The sequence below is a fragment of the Lissotriton vulgaris genome, chromosome 1_1 (genome assembly GCF_964263255.1).
Source record: "Lissotriton vulgaris chromosome 1_1, aLisVul1.2, whole genome shotgun sequence".
NCBI classification, from domain to species: domain Eukaryota; kingdom Metazoa; phylum Chordata; class Amphibia; order Caudata; family Salamandridae; genus Lissotriton; species Lissotriton vulgaris.
Window position 1 is genome coordinate 1,943,013,398 of NC_141685.1, and position 26,088 is coordinate 1,943,039,485.

At 44.4% G+C, this 26,088-nt stretch overlaps 1 protein-coding gene across 1 annotated transcript in view; it reads right to left on the reverse strand.

Moving 5' to 3' along the window:
• Positions 1 to 26,088, reverse strand: part of LOC147751414 (uncharacterized) — a 609,436-nt gene that overhangs the window by 518,376 nt on the left and 64,972 nt on the right. Inside the window, exon 2 of the mRNA XM_086933195.1 lies at positions 2,945 to 3,112. Within this exon, the coding sequence (XP_086789321.1) occupies positions 2,945 to 3,074 (130 nt within the window). The 5' untranslated portion in view covers positions 3,075 to 3,112. The remainder of the gene's footprint in view (positions 1 to 2,944; positions 3,113 to 26,088) is intronic.

A 26,088-nucleotide genomic window follows, 5' to 3' on the forward strand; every position in this document is an offset into this window, starting at 1 on the left:
AGCAGTCGTGTTGGTTTCTTCTTCTCCCCTAACCCATCCTACTCATTCATTCCTGTCTGCTTGCTAGCTCTTTACCAGCATTACTTTCTGGGACGCAGCTCCTGCTGCAATGGATCTCTTCCTAGTCTCTTTACCAGCATGGCCGCTAAGCTATACATAGTAGAGCCTGCTTCTTTCCATTCCCCTCTCCTTGCACAGACTCCAGTTTCCAATAAACACTCGTCCGCTTCCTTAAAATGACTTTAAGGAGAACAGCAGCAGACTGTGATCCTGCGGTGAAGGAAGAGAACAGTACTGTAGGTGTGTGCTGGGATGAACCAACTGAGGTCCCAGGGAAGTGGCCTGCATGACTAATGTATCGCATTGCCCACTTTGTTTAAAGTATTAATATGCCTTTGTCTATTTGCACTCCTGTAATTTAAGTTTGTTGGAATCTAACCTTTTCTTCATTCATTTACTCTTTCACTCATCCATACACGCTTTCAATCTGTCTATCCACTCTCTAATGACTACTACTCTAGTACTCACTCTCTACTACTCTAGTACTCACTCTCTATTACTCACCCTCTACTATTCACCCTCTACAACAATACTACTCGCTCTCTACTACTCACTCTACTACTCTCTACTCACTCTCTACCACTCTCTACTATCCACTACTCACTCTCTACTACTCACCCTCTACTACTCTACTACTCACTCCCTACTAACTTTGTACTACTCTAATACTCTCTACTACTCACTCTACTACTCTACCTCTCACTACCTCTACGTGCACACATATGCACATATATATGTATATGCATTTATATATATGTATGTGCCATCACTATGCGCTACCACCGCATCACTGAACGCTACAGCATCACTCGTCGCCACCACAACATCACTTCGCACTATCACAGCATCAATCTGTGCAACCATTCAACAACAACTGGTTCAAATATGTTCTCTCAATGTTTCAAGCTTTATTACAAATGTCACAAAAAGATGTTAATATTTCACTTCTGTTCTTGGATTTTCGTCACAATAAATTACACTGAACATAATCTTCACAAAAATAATTTACAAAATTTTAAGCTAATGCCATTATAAATTACAATCATTTTTATTTAAGTATTAATTATTTTAAAAAATTAAAAGACATTGTTATTTGTAATATCAATACATCTAAGTCACGTAAATACAAAACATGTTGCATTACAAATGCTATAGTGGAGAAGTGTGGCTCACTGGATAGAGGAGGCAGACCTGGAAGCAGAGGTCAGCCCGGGACCAGGGTTCAATTCCCGGCTCGGCGGGGTCTTGAGTCCTAAAATGTCCATGGACTCGACAATTCTCGCTCCGGTGCCTGCTCGATTCACGGGTTCACACTCTGCGACTCTGGGCAATAGCTTGCTTAATCTCCACAGCGGCCCCTTGTGGCGGGATGCATGGCTTTCACCTTGCGGATACCCTGCCGGGGTATCTCACAGGGGAATACCAGGACGGGTTCCCTAAGCAAGCGCCTTGATGCCTTCGGGTGATACGTGCGCTATATAAATCGCAATACATTTACATATAGGTGTCACATTTGCAAAAGTTATAACTATTGGCATTGTAAATGACAAAGCTATTAATTTAGCTATTTTCAAAACTAACACATAAATAAATAAAAGTGTCATTTACAAGACCAATAGCTCAAACTTTCCTAATGCGAGACCTATTGGCAACGCCAGTGCTTGTTATGTTATCTATGTCACACTTCTTTCAGCCCTGACGAAGTTCAACCTTTTGAACGAAACGCGTTGGCTGATGCATTGCACAAACCTTATGGATTGTTGAAAATAAAGAGTTTTATATTTTTGCAACGAAGAAACTGATTGAGCTTCATTATTGTCGTTATAATCATTTGGGAGTGCACCGCTCCAGTGTTCTCATTATTCTGTATATCTGCTTGGCAGTTGGCACCCCACAATGGCGGATGCAGGAGCAGAGTGTGCACACCGACTCTCATACTATTACTAACTCATTACTTGGGGATAACACAGAGGAAGTGCGGCAGCTGGAGTCCGCAATTGGTTCTCTATTTTGCATTTTGTTAAAAATTGTCTGTTTTGCATTAAATGTAGTTTTCGAAACAAATATTTAAAGCATGTTTTAGTTTAGAAAAATATACACCTACACATTATTTTTTTAACATTGATATTTAAAAGCCTACGATTTATTTGCTGTTTATAAACCTATTTAGCATTCTATTTTATGTTTATAGGCTATTATTCATAATTATAATAATTTTTTTATGTTACAATTTTGATATGCTGTTACACTTTATGTATGTAGTCGATAATTTTGTACACTACATTACGATTGAAAACTCAATATTCTTGTTTTTGATAAATTTACAATAATTTTATACCGTTATATTTGTGCCGTCAATATTTTGACATTTGAAGTGTCATAGTAGCCTGCATAACTGCAAAACCAAACTATATGCTTACACTTGAGATAGAAAAGTTAAAAAAATATTCTTGAGCTATCGGGGTGGTTGGTGGAAGGAGATGCTACTGTTAAATTAAAGTTCACGGCACTTTTCAAATCAAGTGAGCCATTCCTGCAGCCCACAGATGCCTCAGGTGAAATGCAGACGGGTATCATCAACAAGTTGAGATTGCTAATCGTGGCATCTACTTAGCTGAGAAAAATCAAATTAAGGCTCCCGGCATTGTAGAGTCAGTGGAAACTCATCTTGACCATGATGACATGATTGTGTGTTTTACAGCACATGCTTAAATGTGAGCGGGGTCTTATTTATAACTTTCACTGCTACGAAAAAAAGATATTGCACATTACGTGTTACATGTGAAGACTTTTTTTGTATAGATCATAATATATCCATGACCAAAATCAGTATTCATCAAATTGCAGAACAAGCTAGTGGAGTAAAGAGATAGATATTACTTACTTTCAAGAAGATGCTTCATATTAGTGCCTTTGAATATTTCAGTTAATACGTTTTTGACTTGGCAATCGAAGACAAAGAGGCGAACGTTTATCCAGGCACTGAATCCATTTATTTTGCTTTGAAGCGACATTTTCCTCCCTCGGAAAGGCAGAATATTGTCTGAAGAAACTGCAAATGAAAGTTGAGAAAATAGATTATCATAAAAGATAGGCTTTGTGGGTTTTTCTTCCTGACAGAAAACAGCACTTGGTCTGTGCAGTTTATTTCAAAGTGTGTTGTGTCACCGGCACTTCCTGTATATTTCTTTCATTGGTCACTTATCATGTTCTTTCAGGCACATAAAGTAATTGCATGGTGTTATAATTATACTTGTTAATTGTAGTTTACTTTCCAATTTCTGGGAATACCTATGACAGCACGTGTGCAACAGGGGCTGGCTGTAGTTGCCTGTTAATCCCATCAGCTACTACATTTCCTAAAAATGTAATTATTTTGTCCTTAAAGTATATCTTCCAAGCAGCCCTCAGTGCTAGTGCATGTTTGCACCCGAGATCTTTATAATAATGCTGAGTACGGGCATCCTCAGACCAGCCCATCCAATGAGGGGATCTGCGTCTGAGCTTCCACAAGGCCCAAATGTCATCACAGAGGCGAAATGTTGTTTTAGGAATTCCTGGCTCACCACTCGGATGCTTGGCATAAGCAGCAACTCCTTTCTCATGGAACATGCATGTGCCATTAGTGCAACAACTAACCGAAGCAGCACTATAGCTATGAAATACATACCCTAAGAGCTACAAAGTTAGGTATGAAAATACAAATGTAATAATAAAAATGCCTCAAAATGAATATAAAAATAGTTAATGAGATCAAAGATAATAACAAAAACTAAAACTGCCTCATACAAAAGTACTGGAATGTTAGCCTGTGGGAAATGCATGTGAACCAGGGAGCTTTTTGTGACCAATCCTCAAGTGACTATGCCAGGTTAAGGGCAGTGTAAAAAAGTGGGTTAATTAGGGGTGGGTGTGAGTCCACCACAAGTAATGAGGCAGCAAGCTTGGTAGGGTAAAACACAGTTTCAATAATTTAAACCTGAGTTCAAGGCACAGAGCAGACAGGTCTCAGTTAGGGGCATTTCTAAAGTATTTGCCAGTAATAAAACAGTTACAAAGCTAAAACACAATGAAATAAAAATCCCACACCAATTAAAAAAAAAATAGAAAAACAAATATTGAGGAAAGTGATAAAAAAAGATCAACAATCCAATATGAACTTGTAAAGAGCTAAGGTAAAAAGTACTAAGAAAAAATAAGGTACAAATCAGAAGTTATTGTTCATTGGTGAACAATACCTAGGTGTGAACTCAAGTCAACAGTCATGGAGCGTTAGTCAAATACAACAAGTGCGTCATCCGGATCAAAAATGTTACCTTCTGACTTAGGGCCTGATTATGAGATTTGTTTTACTTTATTGGAAGGAGGTCCTCTTGGGTAGGGAAATGCTTTTAGCTGCTTTAGTGGATTTAAAATCCACGTTTGACCTCGCCCTAAGGGCAAAATTGTGGGAGGTTTTATTAAAAGTAGGGATGCCAAAAGAGATAGTCTCCTTCTTGGTTAGACTCCACAAATTTACCTATGCCCAGGTTCGCTGGGGTAAACCAGGTGAGGTCACTGAGAAATTTGAGGTAAGGAAAGGCGTCCGACAAGGGTGTGTGCTGGCACCTACCCTGTTTTCTCTATTTATTAATGGGGTGGTGCAGTATTTTGTTAACCAGCCAACGGATGCGCCAATCTTAGCTGGCCAGAAAGTGCCCTTGCTCATGTTCGCGGATGACACCCTGATATTATCCAAGACGAGACTGGGGTTGCAGTTGGCACTGTCTCGTTTTGAGGTGTTTTGCCGCGAACATGAGCTTGTAGTTAATGTAGGGAAGACTAAGTTTATGGTGCTCCATGGGTCTAAGCCTGTCAAAGCACGTGTTTTCATGGGAGGAAAACTCCTGGAGCAGACCGATGTTTTAACCTATTTGGGAGTCACCTTTTTGCGATAAGCTGAGCTGGAAACCTCAAGTTAAGATTCAAGCGTTGAAACATGCCCAATTAGCTGGAGCATTGATTAAGGAACATAGATTATCATTAACTAAGCCCATAGCCCCTGTTGTCAAAATTTATTCAACGAAAATCATTCCTGCTTTCCTATATGGTGCTGAAATCTGGGGTTTCTGTAACCTTACCCAATTGTCTACTGCTCAGAATAAATTTATGAGATCGGTTGTGGGATTGCCTCAATCATCCCCCGTATGCCATTGCAGGTTGTCATACAATTGAAGACGCTGCACGTTATAGGCCGCTGGCATTTGAAGAAAAAGTCTCAGAACGGAGAAGTTCAGCTGGTCAAGTCTGCATGCATTCTCCAAGAAGGAGACACCATCATCGGATATTCACTGGACGAAGTCATGGTAAAGATTTCTGCGTTCAAACATAGTTTCTTTTTTCGAAGTCGAAAATCTCCAGCAGGTTGAAGCTGAAGGCTGTAGCCAAGGAGAGTTCCACAAGCCCGGTTACCCCTTTTTTTCAAAGGCCCACTGAACAGGATTTGCTGCTGCAGAGAAAAATGTTTCGGGAACTGCTGCAAGGTCAAGTCGACCGACGATGCACTATAGGAGGATAGACAAGTAGGTCAGTCCCAGTCTCCTCTCGGTTCGCAGAAAAGGTTTTAGCCAAAGTCTATACTGTGTGTTTTTAGTTATCACTGTACCTTTAATGCCACCATTATGGGTCCAGGACTGCAGGAGCAGTACTTGGGGGTTTAGTACGCACTCCAGCTGGTTCCAGGTTCCGGTTTGAGATGGTGGAGCCTCTTCTGTCCCTGAGGCTCTGATCAGGAGGCCAGTCAATTAGCCCTTGAAGTCACTCTGGTACTTCTAATTTCAAGAAACGGAACTGGGCTCAAGCAGCATGGCAGGCCTCTAAGGGTTCAAGACAGTCTTAAGGCAATTAAGCAGTCCTTCCAGGTGTAGCAAAGCAGCCCTCTGAAGTTCACAAAAGGCCACAGCAGCAGGCAGACCTCAGAGTCCTTCCACAGATCTAGAAAGTGAACAGAAGAGTGGGTCTGAGGGTCTATTTTTATACCTGGGGCCTTCTTTGAAGTAGGGGAATTTTCTAGAGAATTCCCTTTGAAGTGCTTGAAGCTTCCAGCTTCTCCTGTCCTAGCACCAAGCTGGCTGCATGAATAATATAGGAGTGGCAAGCCATTTATGTGAAAGCAGAGCACAGCCTATTCAGTTGCTAGGAAGGCTGTGCCCAGATCCACTCCCCCCCATCCTTCCACTAATGTCCCAACCAGGCACACTTAATCCCTTTATTGCGTGACTGTCTAGGAGGAATAAACATAGTCCAGCTTTCCACTATACCCTTTCATGTGACTCCGGAACAGGCTGCAGGTACCAAATATCTAGGGCAGGAATATACTACTTTTCTAAAAGTGGTATTTTCAAAATGTAACTGAAAATCTGACTTAACCATTAAGGAGTGTTTTAATTATAATTTCTTGAACACCAGACAAAATAATCACCTGTTACCAATAATTACTTAGCACTTATTAAATGTAATAAGGCAACCCAATGTTATGCTACAGGAAATGTAGGCCCCACAGCAGTGAAAAATTTGTTTAGGTTTTTTCATTACCATTACATGTAAAACTTAAAAGTACATGTCCTGCATTTTAACTGCAATGCACCCTGACCTATGGGTTGCCTAGGGCCTACCTCAGGGGTGGCTTATTTGCCGTGCAGTGCAGTGCAATGTAGAAGCGGCCCATGCTGGTAAGATCGGTGGGGCTGTGGGCCGGGTTGGGGGGATTCAACAGACGACCACAAGGGGAAATTCAATAAATAAGTAATTTTCCCTCGTCTCTCAAAATTCTCCACCACCCGGCCCCACCGCTCTCACCTGCAAGGGCTGCTGCTGGTGCAATGGCAGGCCTGAGACATGTTTTACAGGGCTAATTAAGTGGGTAGTACAACAAGTCCTGCAGGCCCACTAAGTGCAAAAACAACAGTTGATGGACAGAATGCAGAACAAGTTCATACAATCTCCCCAGTACAGAGATCTGGGCCTAAATCCATTGTGTATTTGCTCACAATGCCATTCCAGTTTGAACCTAGCCATATGCAAATCAGTCTTGACCCTGCGCCCAATGGGAAGAGTCCAGCCCAGCCCGAACTGCCAGCCCAGGTCCACCCTGGACTGGAAACAAGCATCCTAGGACTGGTTTCGGGCCTTAAGCCCTCATCAGCCAGGATAGCTTAACTCCAGTGGCATGGAGAGCACAGGACTCACGTCTGAGCATACCCGTCCCACTCGGGGTGACATATGCAAAAAGAACAATTGATGGACAGAATGCAGAACAATGTCATACATTCACCCCAGTACAATGATCTGGGCCTAAATCCATCGTTTTTTTGATCACCATGCCATTCCTGTTTGGACCCAGCCATATGCAAATCAGTCTAGACCCTGTGCCCAATGGGAACAGTCCAGCCCGAACTGCCAGGCCAGGTACTCCCTGGACAGGAAACAAGCATCCTAGGACCTGTTTAGGGCTTTCAGCCCTCATCATCCAGGATAGCTTGACTCCAGTGGCATGGAGAGCACGGGACTCACATCTGAGCATACCCGTCCCACTCTGAGTGACAAATGTAAAAATAACAATTGCTGGACAGAATGCAGAACAATGTCATGCATTCACCGCAGTACAGAGATCTGGGCCTAAATCCATAGTTTTTTTCCAAACCATGCCATTCCAGTTTGGACCCAGCCATATGCAAATCAGTCTTGACCCAGGCCCAATGGGAACAGTGTTTTTGTGCGCCAGTGGAAGACGGAAGACTGTGTTTCATTCACGGAAAGTGAAGTATCTGAAAATCGAGTTCCTGAGGTTTCATTGTGACGTGTTATCTAAAGACTGTGAAAAGAGATTCTGTTCACCCTCGTCCTGAGGAGGCCAAGAGTCTTGGAGGCCGAAACGCGTTTGCGTCGACATACCATTTTGAAAAGAGGAGTCTATGTGATATAATATACCGGAATTAATTGTTTGGCTATACACAATCTGAAAAAAAAATTGGATCAGAATTGATGAACTGATTGTGTGAATACACGACTTCCTCTTTAGTGTACCACCTGACTTCATAATTAAAAATAAAATAGGTGATCATGATGACTTGATGGCATGTGTTCATTATATAAAAAAAAATTACAAATTAAGACTGAGAATTATGTTCTTACTGTAGGGGGAATTTATAGTCCCTGTACTTACAGTGAATTTGGAAATTGATCCCTCCCCACCAGTTTTTGTCATTTGCAGCAATGGGAACAGTCCAGCTTGAACTGCCAGGCCAGGTCCTCCTTGGACTGGAAATAAGCAACCTAGGACCAGGATAGCTTGACTCCAGTGGCATGGAGAGCACAGGACTCACGTCTGAACTGGGGGAATGATGATGGATTAAACCCAGATCAGTTGACTGGGGGTGAGTGTTTGATTAGCTCAAACGCTCCGTCCATCATCCCCTTTGGTATCGCTTTGTTCGCTGTAAATTGTCAGGACATGCCCAGACGTGGGTCCCTTGCTCACATTGCCAGTGAATTCAAGATAGCCTGGCTGATGAGGATTATGAACCCGAAACCAGTCCCAGGATGCTTGTTTCCAGTCCAGAAAAGAAACGGCTAGGCAGTTCGGCGCTGGAATGATCCCATGAGGCACAGGGTCAGACTGATTTGCATATGCCCATGTCTGAACTGGGGTGGTGGAGTGATCTAAAGAATGATGATGGATTAAACCCAGATCAGTTGACTGGGGGTGAGTGTTGATTTGCTCAAAAGCTCCGTCCATCATCCCCTTTGGTATCGCTTTGCAGGCCCACTAAGTAGTATTTAATGTACGGGCCTTTAGCATACGGTATACCACTTTACTAGAGACTTATAAGAAAATTAAATATGTCAATCCGGTGTAAGCCAATATTACCACACTAGCTCTTTAGCATTGGTAAGCAGTGGTAAAGTTCACAGTCCTAAAACCAACAAAAATGAATTCAGCAAACTAAGAGGGTGAAGGCCAATGTTTTAGGGAACACCACCCTAAGGCTGACCGGTCAAACAGATTTGATGAACTATGTTTGAGAGAAAAGCTTTTTCTTTCATGATTTTCTAAAAGAGGTCATAGAAGGTGCTCCAGAAGCTAAAATGAGAACACACTTTCTATGAATTCACACTATCTTTTCTTCCCTATGAGAAAAAAGTCTGATATTCTGAGTATTAATTCATGATAGCAGTGTCAGTTGATTCCTCAATGTTTTCCTTTAGCTTCACCACACTGTTCTAATACACAACTAGAGCGCCGGCATTCTGTACTTATGCCAAAAGTGAGGCACACCTGAACACCATCAAGACGGAATTAAAGCTGTAAAAATCATTGCATTTCCTGCAGAGGATTCTTCAGTGAATGTACAAAATGAAAGGTTTCTTTTTATCATAGAAATTAAGGTTGTGCTCTAGAAAGTTAAAGTTTCCTATAAGTTCTCAATTTTCTTTTTCATCGATGTCAGAAAAAAGTCTGGCATGATGAGTGAACGTATACTTCCAAATCCAGCAGTGTCAGTTTATTCCCTAGTATTGTACTGCAGCTTCACTGCCTTGTTCTAATGAACAATTAGAGCCTTAACAGTCTCTATTAACGACGAAGTGTGGCACAGTTGAATGCCATATTGGTGTAATAAATCCTGTAAACTGAAATATTTCCTTTACAAATGAGGGGGTTCATTTCATCATAGTATTCCTGTTAGAGCTCTATGAAGAGAAAGCAAAGGCACATTTTCTATAACTTCTCAAATATGTTCCTCATCAATGTCAGAGAAAAGTCTGGTCTGCAGAGTGAAACAAGTACTTCTAACACCAGTAGTAGTATGTCTGTTAGCTCCCTAGTGATAAACAGCAGCTACACCAAAGACTTCTAATGATCAAGTGGAGTGCTAACATTTTGTATTCAAGACAAAATTGAGGCTCTTGGGGAAAGAATAGGAGTTTGAAGCCTGTCCTATATAAATAGAGTTGAATCCTTGCCTGCATCCACAGGGGGTGTGTACGCCACATGGACATCTCATTTTATGTTAAAAAAATGTTTCATTTACCAAATAAACTAAGTTTAAAGTTATATCAAAGTTAGGAACTGTGATTATATCTGACTTTACATTTTTTTAAACCTTAGAAGGAATTTGAAGCCTAGTGATGGGTTGTGTTAAGGAGTAGTAAAGAGTTTTAGGCCGCAGGGTGAGTAAGGTGTAGGGGTAGCAGGCGTATTAATGTTCAGGGAAGAAACCTATTTATTTTATGTATTTATTTAGTACACTTTGCTATAGCTTTGCTGCACCAGCAGTTATTTGAGTTCTTTACATACAACTAAAACTACATATTCCACATATGTTTAACAGAGTAACAAGAGGATCAATCAAACTGTAGAGGATGGAGGGAGCGGAGATGGGAGAGGGAAGAGAAAAGAGGCAAATGTCATAGAATAACCATTGAGAGTGGCAAAATTATATTTACATAGAAAAATAAGAGACTGTGGTCCATTACATTACAAGAGAAGGGTGTGACTTACCTATCGAGCGGGGTCTCTCAATTTAGTGGAAGGCCTTGATTCAGGAAAGTGCAAACAAGTGGGTTTCATCCTGATTGAGAGGATGGCTAGCACCATTCTTAGTTATCAGAATGATGTTCCAGGTGGTAGGAGCCAAGCATGTGAACGGATTGTCTATGAGCTACTGCAATTTAGAATTTTGGGTATTTCAAATTGAGAGAGTCCTTGCTCTGTGAGATTCTGGTGCAGCCAAATATTTTATAGAAATCAGATAAGTAGCTTGGTCTTCCCATGTGAATGGCTTTGAACAGCTGTGGCCCGTGGAGGGAGTACCGGTGGGGCAGACAGGCGGGGCGGGGGAGGGGCAGGGTGGGGGGTGCTAAAAACCGGAACATGGATAATTGGAGGTAAGTAAACAATGTAATTAATAAAACAAATTTCGTAGCGCGAAATGCATCGCATTTTGCGATATAGGGCGCGCTACGAAATTTGTTTTATTTATTAAATTGTTTACTTACCTCCAAATATTCATATTCCGTTTTTTAGCACCCACCGCCGTGTCCCTCCCCCGCCCCGCCTTTCTGCCCCACCGGAACTCCCTCCAAGGGCCGTGGCTGGCTTTGAACGTGAGGCATGAGGTTTTAAATGTGATTCTTGCCTCCGGTGGGAGTCAATGAAGTTCTCTCACGGTAGGGAATATGGGGTCAAATTTTCTTTTCTCTTAGATCATCTGAGCTGTTGAATGTACAACTGCTTTTAGGACAGGCCAGATAGGAGGTCACTGTCTACATCTAGTCTGGCGATTATGAGTTTGAGAACTGTAGTCTTGAGGTGATGTTAGAGAAATATTTGATTGTTTGTAGTTGATGTAGATGGAAATTAGACATTTGGGTAAACTTTTTTATGTTCCAATGGAATTGAGTTGTCAACGATTAACCCAATTGATTTTACTACTGTTAATGGGGTGGGTGGGTAATATATTATTCACAATGTGGGTCAGGTATACGAATTCTGTTTTCTGTGGTTTGAATTTTAAAGACTTCTCAGATGACCAGAAGAACATTTTTTACATGCCTCTTTTGTGAATAAGGATATTATTTACAGAGGAGAGTTGAGCAAAGCTGCTCAACATACGCTTTTTATGGAGCTGGATACCCATTTTTTCTAGAACTTGACTTAAAGTTTTGACATATATATTGAATAAAATGCAGGATCTGACAAAGCCTTAAAATACCCCTTGTGATGTCTGTCAGGTCTAGACATGTGGAATCTTAGTTTTACCAGTTGCAATCAGTTAAATAAAAAGATTTCAACCATCCCATTTCGTCCCATTTAGGCTCATTCAGTCTTTGGGTGCTTTTAGGGAGATTTTTATTATGTTAGGAACTCCTATGCAGAACAAGGACTAAAATGAATTATGTCAAAGAACTGTCTAAGTAGACCAGGAAATAACAGCACTTTGAAAATAATGTTATCCTACATACTAGAGTTCTCTTTTCTGCATTCACAATGACTCAATGGGAAGAGAAAGCACTACCCGGCTGAACACCAAAAACTCTGGTTCCCAAACGCAGATCTTAGTTAACAGTGGAGGAAATACTAAATAGGCTATAGCAAGTTATATTGGAACTGTTGGAGGCATGGCATTAGTTTGGTCATTGTTTTAGTTTAATCAGTTTTTATTAATACAAAAGCTTTTCCTATCCAAATTATGTTTCTCTGCTTTCTTAGCACTTGTAGACAGCTGTAGACAACAAGGGAAGATATTCCGAGTTTTTCTAAAAGCAACAGATTAAATAAATATTAATGTTGAGTTTTTATTTTGAACATTGCGATCTAGGACTAATACTGGAATGTGCTTTGTGTTACCTTTCGATTTTTCACTGTAATTTAGCTTTTACCAACTTTTGGAAATCTCTAAATGTTACTGTAGTGCCCCAGCATAAGTCAGCATTCTAGTGCTGAGCATGTATCTACACTTAACACCCACCCACCACTGATGTCACTGGTCAGGTGACACAGCCTAAATAAAAGAGGCCGAGCCCACGTGCTCTGGGCCAGTTGCACCATGTATCCAGTGTGTCCCGTGTCTCCGTGATTCTAGCATGAGGGCCTAGGGCCCATGCAGACTTTACAATGGCGACAAGGACGGAGCTGTGCCCAGCGTGCCACAGCTAAAAAGAAAACTTCATGGAAAGGGGAAGAGAGAGCTGCCTGCAGCAAAGGCACACCCCCTGAGAAAGGAGCCGGCCGCCGAGAGGCCCACGGGGCGTACGACGAGCCCCGGGCCCCGAGAAGAATGAGAAGATGACCGGGAGCCCACCCCGCACCTCTCCAGCCTGCAGTGGCCCGCCCTGCCGTGGCGGTGCCCTAAGAAGACAGAGAAGCCATCGCGGTGCCCACCCACGGAAGAACAGGCCCATCGGCCGAAGGTGAGACCCGGACTGTAAAGCACCAAAAGCGGAGCCCACCCGCTATAAGTTATAGACACTGTCTGTGCCCCCTGAAGTGAGAGCGGCGCCAGCTATGCCCAATTAATCATGCAAGGCCCGCGGAGCCCACCCGCGGCCTGCCTGCAGCGATGCGGCGTCGGCCGCTATTGCCCCCGTTATTGAAGCAAGACTCGCGGAGCCCACCCACGGCCTGCACGCAGCCACTCCTGCCCCGCCGCGCAGCGTCTGATTAAAGCTGCCGTGGAGGTGGGGAAAGGAGCCCGCAGTGTGAGGAGAGCTGCCGGGCTCTTAACTGAAGTAAGCGGAGCTCACCCGCGATCGCAAGGAGCAGCGCTGTCACCCCCGCCCCTCGCCGTGTGTGACGTGTGGCTGCCGCAGTGGGGGAGAGGAAACGGTAAATCCAGCACCCGTGCCCCTACACAGCAAGCAGCCTCTGGCAGCAGAGCCAGCCCTCCTCCGCCTCGCGCCGCATGAGAAATGTGAGGCTGCTGCGGGCGGAAAGCTCGAGGAGTGTAACGCACAGGGAAGATCACAGCACGACTAGTGCTGCCCCCAAATGAATCGGAGTTGCACCAGCCCTCTTAAGTAAATAAAGCCCCTCCACTTGCCTGATCAGACCGTGTACCGTGGACTGGGCAGGCCTGCCTCTTTGCTCCAGAACCTGCTCCTCACCACCCAGCGAGACACGCATCAGGTGGAAAGCTGCCTGATCTGCTGAGCCATCTAGTGGCCAAAGCACAATATTGCGCCCACACAATAAAAGACCATGGCAGCAAACAAGCATTGGACTATACAGGACAAGGTGTTGGCAGCATGCAATCAAAGGACCTAAGCAGGATAACATTCCACAAGTAGGAATGCGAGGAGAACAAGGTACAACCACATACATGTAGTCCCTACACAGTAAGGCTTGCCCAGACGTGCATTCTCAAGTACTGCAGAAAATCAAGGAAACAAGCCTACAGCAAAGAAAATAAACACACAGCCATGACTACATGGCGTGCAAGCGATGCCTAGAGAGTGAGAGAGAACCACCTGCTGGCAGGTGGCTATCCCAAAGGACAAGAGAACTGGAGAAGCTCACAAGGAACACAGGCAGTGATCCTGAAGCGAAGGCAGGCACGCAAGAAAAGAAAAGGCAACGGCGCAGGAGCACGCCAGAAGCGCAAGAACACGACAGAATCCCAGAAACGCGCCTGAAGCCCCAGAAGCATGTCAGGAGTGCAACAACTCCACGCAGGACATTCCAAAGAATCGCAACCGACAACGCAATGAAGAAGCAAGACCAGAAGAAGGTCAATGGAGTGGTAACGCAATCCTCCAACAGCAACACCCAAGAAGCACCGATGCCACGCCGGAAGAGAGTACAGCGATGCCTGGTGGCCACAGGTCATCGCTGCAGCAGTATGGCGAGGGCAGGAGCACCACCACATTCTAGGAAGTGCGAAGACGCATGACACCAATGCGCAGCAGTGCAGACCGCACTAGCCCAAAGCAGCAAGTCACAAAGAAGACACGAAGAGCGCACCCAGATGCGCACCAAAGCAACTCAACTGCGATGAAAAGAAAATGGTTGCACAGACAACCCGCAGCATTGAAGATCCAACACAGAAGCAACCTGACCACTCAGCCTGGCCACAAAGCACGAAGTCGAACAGCCAGATGGTCGCACCAAGAAGCCCACCTGCCGGACATCAGCAGAAGGGACCAGCACGAGGTCCAAGAAGCTCAGCACCACGAATCCTACCTGCCGGACATCGGCAGAAGGGACCAGCACGAGGTCCAAGGAGCTCAGCACCACGAAGCCTACCTGTCGGACATTGGCAGAAGGGACCAGCACGAGGTCCAAGAAGCTCGCACCATGAAACCTACCTGCTGGACATCGGCAGAAGGGACCAGCACAAGTTCCAAGAAGTTCAGCCAAGGCGCAGTCCGAAGACATAGACCAACGAACTTCAACCCCATAATTAATGGACGCGACAGAAAGAGGAAGTGAAGGTCGCCATGATAACCCTGGGAAGTAAGTGACAAGAAGACAGTGTCCTAAGACTAGGACAGGACCAGGCAGACCTGTGTGGAGTGCGCGCGCTGCATGGGGAAGCATGGCCAGAGAAGATGAAGAAGAGGGGACCAGGGTACGTCCCGAGAAGAGAAGAGAAGAAGAAAGAGTGGAGTGGCACGCCGCCACTGAGGAAAAGAAGAAAGAAGTAATCAGAGTGGCACGACAGCCACTTCAAGGAGAAGGAAGAAAGAACAGAGTGGCCACCGCCACTAAGAAGAAAAGAAGAAAGAAGTAATCAGAGTGGCATGAGTGTCAGGTTAAGAAGAAGGAAGAAAGAGAGTGGCCACCGCCACTAAGAAAAAAAGAAAGGAGAAGTCAGAATGGCACACTGCCACTGCAAGAAGAAGCCGCCCCTGCGGAAAGAAGCAAGGTGACAGGCAATGGAAGACAAGCCTGGCAAGAGCACCGGCAGCGCAGACCAAAGACAACCACCTACGAGCCATCCATCCACATGGCGAACGCAGAAGAGAGCAAGATAGACTGTTGGCGACATCTACCTCTGAGGTTGAGCGGAAGATTGGATGGTGAGAGTGCTCACACATCCGGCTGATGAACTGACCACTCCACACCGACCCGTGGCAACTCAAGAAGTAGAGGCCTCAAGGACTCTGGTGGCAGCAAGTCCCAAACGGGAGACAGATCTACAGATGCGCGTCTGCAGGACCCACAGGGATGAAAGCCTCGGAAGCAAGGAAAAGAGTCGACAACTCAACCTTCAGATAGAACTAGGACACGACGGTGAGATTCGTGGAGCGCCCTGCTCACGGCCCGAAGGCCATGGTGGAGCAACACGACCGAAAACACTAGTCCAGTGGAAACCTGGCAAAGAGGTCCTCCCGGACATCTGGTGAGAGAAGAATACCGGCGAGAGGTGCATCCTAGTGAGAAGGATGTTCGCACCTACTCTATTCACCTGCCAAGAGTCCACACTAAAGCCTGCCCGGAAACATCACGAAGCCAGAAGAGAGAACAAAACCAGAAGACTGTTGATATCCGTGTCATCCATCTATCTCTCATCACCAACGGAGTGAAGCAAAGGCAGGGCTGAGAACAGCGTACAGACAGCACAGACAAAGAATGAAACCGCCGAACAACTGCGAACCATGCCACCGAGAACTGTGACGCCGAAAACGCAAGAACTATACTGCCTGCGGTTTGCATGCAGCCAAAGAGACTCATTTGAAAGCGTAAGTGCAATGGTACATTTCTATGTTTTCTTTCCCCCACAGGTTTTTTGACTTTTTCCGTTTGGGTTAAATTTTAACCAATTTGGGGAGAGATGTAGTGCCCCAGCATAAGTCAGCATTCTAGTGCTGAGCATGTATCTACACTTAACACCCACCCACCACTGATGTCACTGGTCAGGTGACACAGCCTAAATAAAAGAGGCCGAGCCCACGTGCTCTGGGCCAGTTGCAGCATGTATCCAGTTTGTTCCGTGTCTCCGTGATTCTAGCATGAGGGCCTAGGGCCCATCCAGACTTTACAGTTACGTCTGTGACTCGATGTTTGTACCTTGAAAAAGAGACAGGAGGACTTAACTGTGTCTGCATTACCCGTGCATATGGTCGCCGCTTTAACCATATAATATGAATCAAAATTATGACAGGAGACCGACCGAAAAACAGCTTTACTGTCTCAAAGGCCTAAAATAAAATAACCCAAGGAGGAGGAGCCGAGACCAGCAAAATGGAGTGCTAAATGACAGCCGGATTTAGCCTCTACACGTCCTACTGCCATCCTCGAATCTAATCTACACAGAAAACATTGAGGAAGGAGGGCAGGATATGCCGGAACACCTCTCCAAGGAATGCGTAATGGATATCTGGGTGGCAGGGTCCTTTTTCGACTGACAGAAGTGACACCCTGGAATTCAGGCGAGAGAGAGCACGGCTGGCTCAGCTACTGTGGCAGCAACACAAGGAAAGCTGGGCTTGGGGACCGTCGGCTACGGTTGCTGCTGCAACTGCAGCTGTGAAGTCGAGGTAGGAATAGGTGAGCCCCAGCTGTGTTCAGCCGTTTCTTTTCAAGTGCGAGGCGGTTAGCTGGCGCTCGCTTATTGATAGCCCGGACACCCGCGGAAGCGGCCCAGCTAGGTCTGGGTGCGGCTTGCAGGCGCCTGGTGGCTCCTGCTTGATACCCTGTACCAGCCTGGGACTTGGGGCATGTGTCATTGTGTGAAGTGTGACGTCATGCTTGCCCGTCATTGTTGGGCTGTTTTGCTCCTGTACCTGATCCAGCTTCAACCCAGCCTGGCCTTCCATATTAGACTGGGTGCTGGTGACTGGAGAACAGAGACTGAGAGGGCCGTGAAGCTGCAGGAGTACTGACAAGCATTGGGTGCTGAAGTGCTGTGGAGGTGGTGTGGAGCGGACTCTGACTTGGACCATAGTCCAGAGTTGGTGAGCAGAGCCACAGGAGGGTTGTTGGGCTGCAGGTGAACTGCTAGGAGGTGGAGGAAGAAGGGAGAGCTTCCGCCCTGATTCTGGTTCTGGTTCGACAAGAGTCTCCCTATCATCACACCTGTATCCTTTTATATTCCTCTTGGGTGCCTGTGCTCCAGCATAGGTTTAGTATCCCGCCATAGGCCCAGGAAGGTCAGTAGTACCTCCTATTGCCCTAATCTGGATACATCTTGGAGGGCTGTCAGTCCAGGGCATACCACCCCCCACCCCCGGCCCAGCAAATGTGTCACAGTTGAGCGCGGAGGCAACCTGGTTAAGTTCTTGGTGCAGCTTATATCCACTGTAGGGCCCCACTCATGCTGGCTTTGTTTCTACTGCAGTCCTCAGCTAGTTCTCTGCTGACATTGCCATTGACATAGCTGTTGGCTGTTGGTTGCTGTCTGCGGCTAGCTTAAACTTCCATCATCAATGTCATTCTCTTCATCTGCAGCCCCAGTACTGATGCTTGGTAGCCTCTCTAAGCTTAAGCCTAGGTTCCAGGATTTGGATCTTGGGTTCAGGATAAGCGTTGGGAGGCCACTGGACCACATTGGTGCTCAGAAGTTGGAGGCAGGTGAATTACCTACTTGGACGTATGACTACAAATAAACTCAGTTCAGGAAAATTGGTTTATATAAGTGCCTTTAAAAAAACCAAACCAACCTTTTAAGGAATAAATCAATACAGTTGAATACCCTGAAAGTATTTAACACATTTTCTACCTTCTTCTCAAAAAAGGAAACAAGTATAAACAAAGTAGTGATGTTGAAGCCTAGGCTCGAATTTCTTCCTGGAAAAGTCGAAGCGTTCGAAGTGGCTGAAGCGGAACTCAAAAAATAATTTCTAGGAAATTCTACCAACTTTTCTTCTGGAATCAAAGTGGCTCGGTCTGGGGAGGAACTTATCCTTGAACCTAAAGTGGATAATTCCTTGTTGTTAAATCTTACTGTCCACTCTCCTGAAAATGGAGGGACTCAGGCCGAGGTTGGAAGATGGATCAAACCTGAACTGGAAGGCCCTCCAATGGAAGACTTAACTCTCCCAGATATCAATATTAATCTGAACCTACTCCCAAAGGTTCCTCAGTCCTCCAAGCTTCTAAAGTCTAACACTGCTGATACTTCAACTCTCTCAAATTCTCAGGATTTTCCTTTTTGGTTCTCTCATTAAGATGCAGCTGTTTATTAGCGCATCTATAGTGGAGTATATATATTTAACTCAAGGCCATCAGTTACTTCTGATCTATCGTCAAACTTCCTCCTATTAAATATTGACCCTGAGGGAAAAATGTGGATGTCTGAATCTCTGCTATGCTTGAAAAGAGTTATGTCATCTATTTTAGCCCTAATGGAGAAATCTGTAAGTAATTCAGATTAAATTTTGGACTCACTTCTGTCCTTGGCAAAATTTGTTATTTCTGATCGAAGATCCCCACCCATTAAAGTTATTTCATTGTCCTGTCATAAGTCCAGCTCTTGTAACAGGATCCCTTGGTCACCTCTTTCAGGATGTAATCCTAATCAGAAAAAATCTACACAAACGTGTTTTGTTTTCCATCCAAATTGTCTGGACTATGGCACTCAGACTGGCACACCTTATGGTGTTAGAAATTATAATGGCAAAGAAAAGGTAAATATTGTGATGAAATTCTACCCCACTCATCACAACAGCTTTTTAAGATCTCTACCCCTCCACCACTACCTTTGTCTTCCCAGGGCCCAGAGAAGGAAATAACAAATATAGGGGCATTTTATCAAGGACAGGCGATACATTATCGCCGCTTTTATCGGCAGTTTCCTGCCGATAAAAGCGGCGATAATGTATCGCCTGTCCTTGATAATATGCCCCATAGAGCGAAAAGTTTCCCTATTTTTCTAAAAAGAGTAGATATAAAAGCTGGTCATTCTAAAACGGAGGAACTAAAAGCTGAACTTCCTATATTAGAGGGAAAGCAAATCAACAGTAAGTCTATCCATAGAAAAAAGAAGGACAAAAGGGTAAAACGTCGAAGGATAAATAAAAAAAGAGTTAAACGCCTACCTTTTGACCCTAATGTAATCCTAAATGTGCCCCTGAATTTGGTCTTGAATGTTCAAAAGAGGTAAGAAGGACAGGTTAAAACTATTCCAAGGGGCCTCAATCTCTACTATTGAATTTCAGCACCTCAATTCCAACTTTACAAGAAGTCTCAACTACAGGTTCAAGTTCTAAATCAATGGCACCTTGTAATCTGAACCCTAATGCTGCTTTATTTTCCTCCTCTCTAGGCAGTAATGGAATTTACGATCTAATTGGAATGGTGCCTGAGGCGGTTTGTCAAGCTACCCATTTACCTTCTGCACCACTTTCTCTTGACTTTTCTTTTATCTTTGATAATGAGATGTATATACATTTTTATTGAATAGTTTTGCTGTAACTCCTGACCTCCATATGATCCAGAGTAGTGTTCAAGTTCAAAATCATACCATTTATGGGGGAGCGAGAGTGATGTTTGGCTCTAAGATCATATCCAATCTAGTATTGTCAAATAGCGATAGACTAAGAAGTTGTGGTATTCATGTTTTGGTGGCAAAAGAGGAAATAGCTTAAAAGAAAGTGATTTACAATCAACAACCCTCCTCCTATTTAGACCTCCTTCAAGGGACCTGCCTTACTTAGAGAAAGAAAGCACATTGCAGGTCTCTTTTGGAAAGGGTGGAAGGAGAGTTTCACTCCTTATGGAGAAAAAGAATACCCAACTACTAACTGCAGACGAGGAAAGCATGAAATGGAGTTGGGTAACAGGGGCTCTTAACGTGAATAGTTCTTTGGGCCTCAGACACGGGAACTCTACATAACAAGGTAGATTTCCTGGAAGGCAGCTGGCTTAAGCACAAATAAAAACAAACTGTTATTTTTGAAAGAACAGAATGCTGATTTAATCTGCGTACAAGAATCCTGTACCACAGGGGACTGGTTCATTATAGATTATATTGTACTGAGCCGTTCTGTGCTGCCAGTAAACAGAGGACATGCAAAAGGAGGCATTGCTATCCTACTCAGAACAAGTCTTAGATGGATATATCAAGTAATCCCCCATGCTTTTAACTGAATTTAGGTGGTTAAATAGGATCTTAAATAAGAAGGCTTTATGGTTAGCTTTCAGAGAGATGTTAAGTATTGCAGATCCAAAGAAAGGCTGAAGATAATAGCAATGTCAAACACACACTGAATCCCTCAGAGATATTTATACTGGAATTTAGAACATGGTGTTCAACGTTGGCTTACATTATGTCGTATAAACCTTTTTCCATTAAATGATCTACTAGCTAATTGGTACCCTGCCACAAAAATTGGAAATAATTGTGACTTTTTTAATGTGGGCATTCAGAATTTTGATCAGATTCTGTTTGTTTGCCCAGTTTTCCTTTAGTTTCAGTACTGATGGTTTCAACCTATGTTTTTGCAAAACAGCAATAAGAATGCATCATTTAGCGTAAAAAAGCTATATAAACAGAGGGGCTGCCCACATAATGGGACCATAAGTGGGGACACTGGAATAAATACAGGGGTTAAATCTGCGTCTCTCACACAATAGAAATCAGAAGGGAGAAACTAGCCAGGTTAGTGGGGGCAGACGAGAACATGGTAACGTGAATTCCGATCTACCAAAACCCCTGTGTGTTGATGGCGTTCTCTAACCCGAAGACCATAGGGTGACCCTCATTGCATGTTTGTAATTCTTATACTGTTTATTAGGGAGGGACTAGGGATGGACTGCAAACTGTAATATCATGCCAAATCTGTACACCTTCTGCTGAGATGTCTCTGTATTGTCAAATAGCGCTGCTATTTGATTCTTATAAAAAAAATTGTAAAGAATTACAAGTGTTATATCAGTTTTGAAAGTGGTTAACCGGCTTAAATTGCATGTGTGAAAAGGAAAGACAATGTAACTATTCAATAAAAGCTGCGCACTCTCTAAAAAAAAAAAGAAAAAAAGAATGCATCATCATGCGTATGTCTCCCCTACTAAGCAAACTGATCCATCCGGAGCAATCCGGCTTGATGCCTGGCAGAAACACTGACCTTAACTTAAGGAGCCTTTATGGTGTCATGGGTAGGGCAGCGACGATCAGGGAAGACGCAGTGATCATGTCGCTGGATGCAAAGATGGCATTCAACATGATTGAGTGGCCTTTTTTATTTGCTGTACTTCAACGATTCGGGTTTGGTAAGAAATTCCTATCCTGGGTACGACTCCTCTACTTGGAACCCCTGGCCCGAATCATAGTGAATGGCGGGAGATCTAAAACGTTCAGGTTGCAAAAGGGAACCAGGCAGGGCTGTCCACTTTCTCCATTGATCTTCGCTCTAGCTCTCGAGCCCCTAGCAATCTCGATCAGGGGGGATCCCCTCATCAGAGGCTTGAACGGGACGACAGATTGGGAGGACAGACTCTCCCTCTATGCCAGCGATATTTTGCTTTATTTGGCCAAACCTTATTCTTCCATACACCGGACGTTGCACATCTTCAATCTTTTTCAAAAGTACTCAGGGTACACCATTAATTGGGACAAGTCCCTGGTATATGTTTTGTGTGGGAACCGTCCCACCCTCATCAAAATGAAGGGGCGACATTTCTGCCCCTAAACCAGTCGCACAGCTAAATGAACAAATACACACTATTTTCAGTTAATCAATTTTTCAATGAAATCGCCAATGCTTCTATTCAAGTTCCTTTTTTAAAAGCTCAACTCCACTTAATCCACACGTGAAGTATCATGCAATTTTCCAAGTTTCAAGCGTTAATGATGTGACCATCCGGACCTCTTATCAAAAACACGACAAACGCATAATTCATCCATGGCATGTTCTTTATTTCACCCAATGCATTTCGGACTGCAAGAGTCCTTCCTCAAGGGTAGCTACAAGTGAAACATTTCGCCATTAATATTTGCTTATGCATATTCTTGTGCATATCTAATGTTTAACAAGTTCTCCGAAACACCAGTGAAGTGATAAAATGTACGCGCTCATGTACTCTCATAAACAATAATTAATTTGGAACAATAATCACCCTCATTCTCTCCCAAAACTATCTAATCCTTGTGTCTTTCAAAACTGCATGACTCATGCATTTTAAACAAGCAGTCGCCTTACTCGTACCTAATTTACCAAACCCCAAACACTTCTGCAAATCTTTCTTGTTATATGCCGCCCTCTTGACCTCTAACGCACCATTAAATAACCTGCTTAATGATGCGTTATCCAGGAAGATATGCTACATTGGAAGACCCTGCCCCTCACTTTACTTGGCAGGGCCGCCTTATATAAAATGATGGCGCTTCTCCGCTTTTTTTATGCTTTGCAGAATACGCCTCACATTGTTCCAGCCCATTACTTCCACTCAATTGAGTCAGAAGGATGTTCCTTACTTTAGAACAGTTGTGCTCCTCGTATTGCATTGATTAAACTAACGAAGAGCTGGTATGATGGAGGGATAGCTCTACCAGCACTCAAAAGTTACTATTGGGTCTCTCAATTGATGGTCACTAACCACTGGGTTCATCGTCCCATAACTAATCCAGCTTATAGGCTGGACAAGTACAATATGACCCCTGGCGATTACTACAGAGCAATTTACGGGTAAATAAAGAATACACCTCAGTACACCCCAACCTCCACTATCATCACCCTCTGGCACATGGCGATGTCTGTCCTGGGGTGGAAGAACAAGATCATACAAGTCACCAGCGACGGCTCGTGGAGGGAGTTACGGTGGGGCAGGAGGGCGGGGAGGGGGAGGGGCAGGGCGGAGGTTGCTAAAAACCGGCATATGGATAATTGCAGGTAAGTAAACAATTTAATTAATAAAACGAATTTCGTAGCTCGCACTGCATTGCATTTTGCGATGCAAGGCGCACTACGAAATTCGTTTTATTAATTAAATTGTTTACTTACCTGCAATTATCCATATGCCGGTTTTTAGCAACCTCCACCCTGCCCCTCCCCCTCCCCACCCTCCTGCCCCACCGTAACTCCCTCCACGAGCCGTCGCTGCAAGTCACCCTATTGCTAGAATCAGACAGATTGGGGTTATTGGTAAAACACCCAGTGTTCGACAAGTGGGACCTGATAGGAATCTCTACAGTTGGGGATGTGTGGGAAGGAGGGACCTTTTGGCAACCTCGAATGAGACTATGAACTGAACGAGACGGAAACCTTTAGATAGCTTCAGGTCAGAGATGCACTACAGAGGGCGATACCCAAGGGTATCTACCTGTCTCCTCATCCTTAGAAGATAGGCTGCTCGTTGATTACCTTCCCGACAGGGAAATCTCCCTGATGTACAGAAAAATACTTAACAATACCCCAAATGCAATGGGGAAACTATGAGCCAAATGGGGAGAGGATGTGGGGGATATTAGTGATGAGGACTGGCAGGAGGCACTAGTGTCACCCCGAGAGGTAGCGATGCGATCCTGATTCAAGTTTATACAAATCAAACTCCTGCATAGCGCATACTATACAAGTTCAGCTTTGGTCAAAATGGTTAGTCTTGGACTCCCCAACGTGTCCTCGGAGCTGAGGGCAGACTGGCACATATCTGCATCAGTGGTGGGAATGCCTGCTTCTCCAGACATATTGGGGGGAAGGTGATGTCAGAAAACAATAGAGGTCTCGCCCAGATGCTGCCTTCATAACATGTGGGAGGCTACAGACATCTCAAGGGCTGAGAGAAAATGGGTTTCCTTGGGGTGCATGATAACATAGCTAGATCCTGGAAGGGAACCATTAGGCTCAAATTTGAAGATTGGGAGACAGATATGGATTGGTGCATGCAGACGGAGCGGGTGATATATGAAGGAAGAGGGTGCCCACAAAAATGGACCAGAATCTGGGGAGCATGAACCGAGAATCTGGGAATGTTATGTACACTGTTCAGCGTCACCTCTCAACAGGCAGGGGACAACTTAGACACATGAATATCTATAAGATGGGGAATGTCACCAGATTTGATGTAATTGAACTGGTCTCATGCAGCAGATTGAAGGATATTGTATTATTGCGCTTGGGTGAAGACATTGATGATCCACTGTACTTTGTGTTCATGTTTTTGCCATTTCTTGTGTTAAATAAAAAAATATTTTAAAAAAAAGAATGCATCATCACCTTCTTTTTCCAAAAAATGAAAAAGTGTGTACACAATTATTCAATTTTTTAAGGAGTTTATCAATATATTTTAGTCTTCACTACTCTTATTTACTCTGGTCCCTATTCTTATTGTTGTTTTTAATTGCTGTTGCGAAGGGAGAATGAATAGTTAATTATACATTTGCTAATTTGTTCCTTGGAACTCTGTCTGGTTTACAACTTTCTGCTGCTACATGAAGCACTTCATCTAAAAATTGGTCTTATTTTAAAGATGATATCGTACACTATCCTAATGTTTACATATGTTTCTACTGCTATATAAATGCACTTTGCACAGAATTGGATCATATCTTGCTGTTATTTGTCATTGCCAGGGAAAAACAGTTGTTAGTCACAAATGTTTTGATTACCTCCTTAGAATCTGCTTTGTTTATAATTTTTTGCTGGTGCATGTTGAACTTTACTTAATTTAAATCTACTGTGAAGTCGATATTGTATTGTAATATATTATCTACAAAATTGCATATGTATTTAAATGTATGTCCTTTGTCGATTAATGAATATCCTTGTCTACCTTTGCATATTCCGTGCTACTGATTGTTCCCATTTGCTAGACCTTGAGAACTGGCTATGAAGGGGCACGTTTCTCTGACGACGGGCTATTTTGAATTTAATGCTGCTGTTGTTATATAGTTATAAATTTTGTATCTTAGTTAGTGGGCGGAGCTAGCCGGCATCGATGGCAGACGCGTAAGAGCGAAGCTCCTCACGGTCGCCCGACAATATCCGAGAATTTATCCTGTTTAGGACGTGGCATTAACAAGATACACTGGGGGTCTCCTCCGCTCGCCTCGGCTGAGCCCCGGTGAGACTTTCGGCGGGAGCCGTGCCCGGAATCAGCATCTAAAGGACTCCTCCCGTGAGCGCCGGGCCAGGCCCTGAGGCACCGGACTCTCCTACTCTGAGACCCGCGCTACGTCGCCCGACGTGCGGCCGCGGCGGATCCCGCCCCCCGGAGCCCGACGGAGCCCGACACGGAGTCACCGTGCTCTACCCCCCGGTCACAGGAGCAGTCACCGGAGGCCTGCTGCAGGGTGCGGAGGCGGGTAGGATCCCTCGTAGTGACAGCGAACTCGCCGGTGCGCCAGGGAAGTACTTACTCCAGAGCGGCCATTGCTCATCAGCCGCACTTTGGCACCGGAGGCCTCCCCCTGTTACACGGCCTGCACTAACGGGTGAGCCTGGAACCAAACAGAAAGGAGGACACATATTGAGGCAGAAGCGGGAGTCTGGAAGCTGCCGAACCCTCCTCATATCGAGACGCCGGCCTGGGCTAGACCACTCCTGTACTGCCACAGGGCTGAGGGGTCACCTGAACCCAACCAGCTTGGAGGGCACATGTGGCCCAAAACT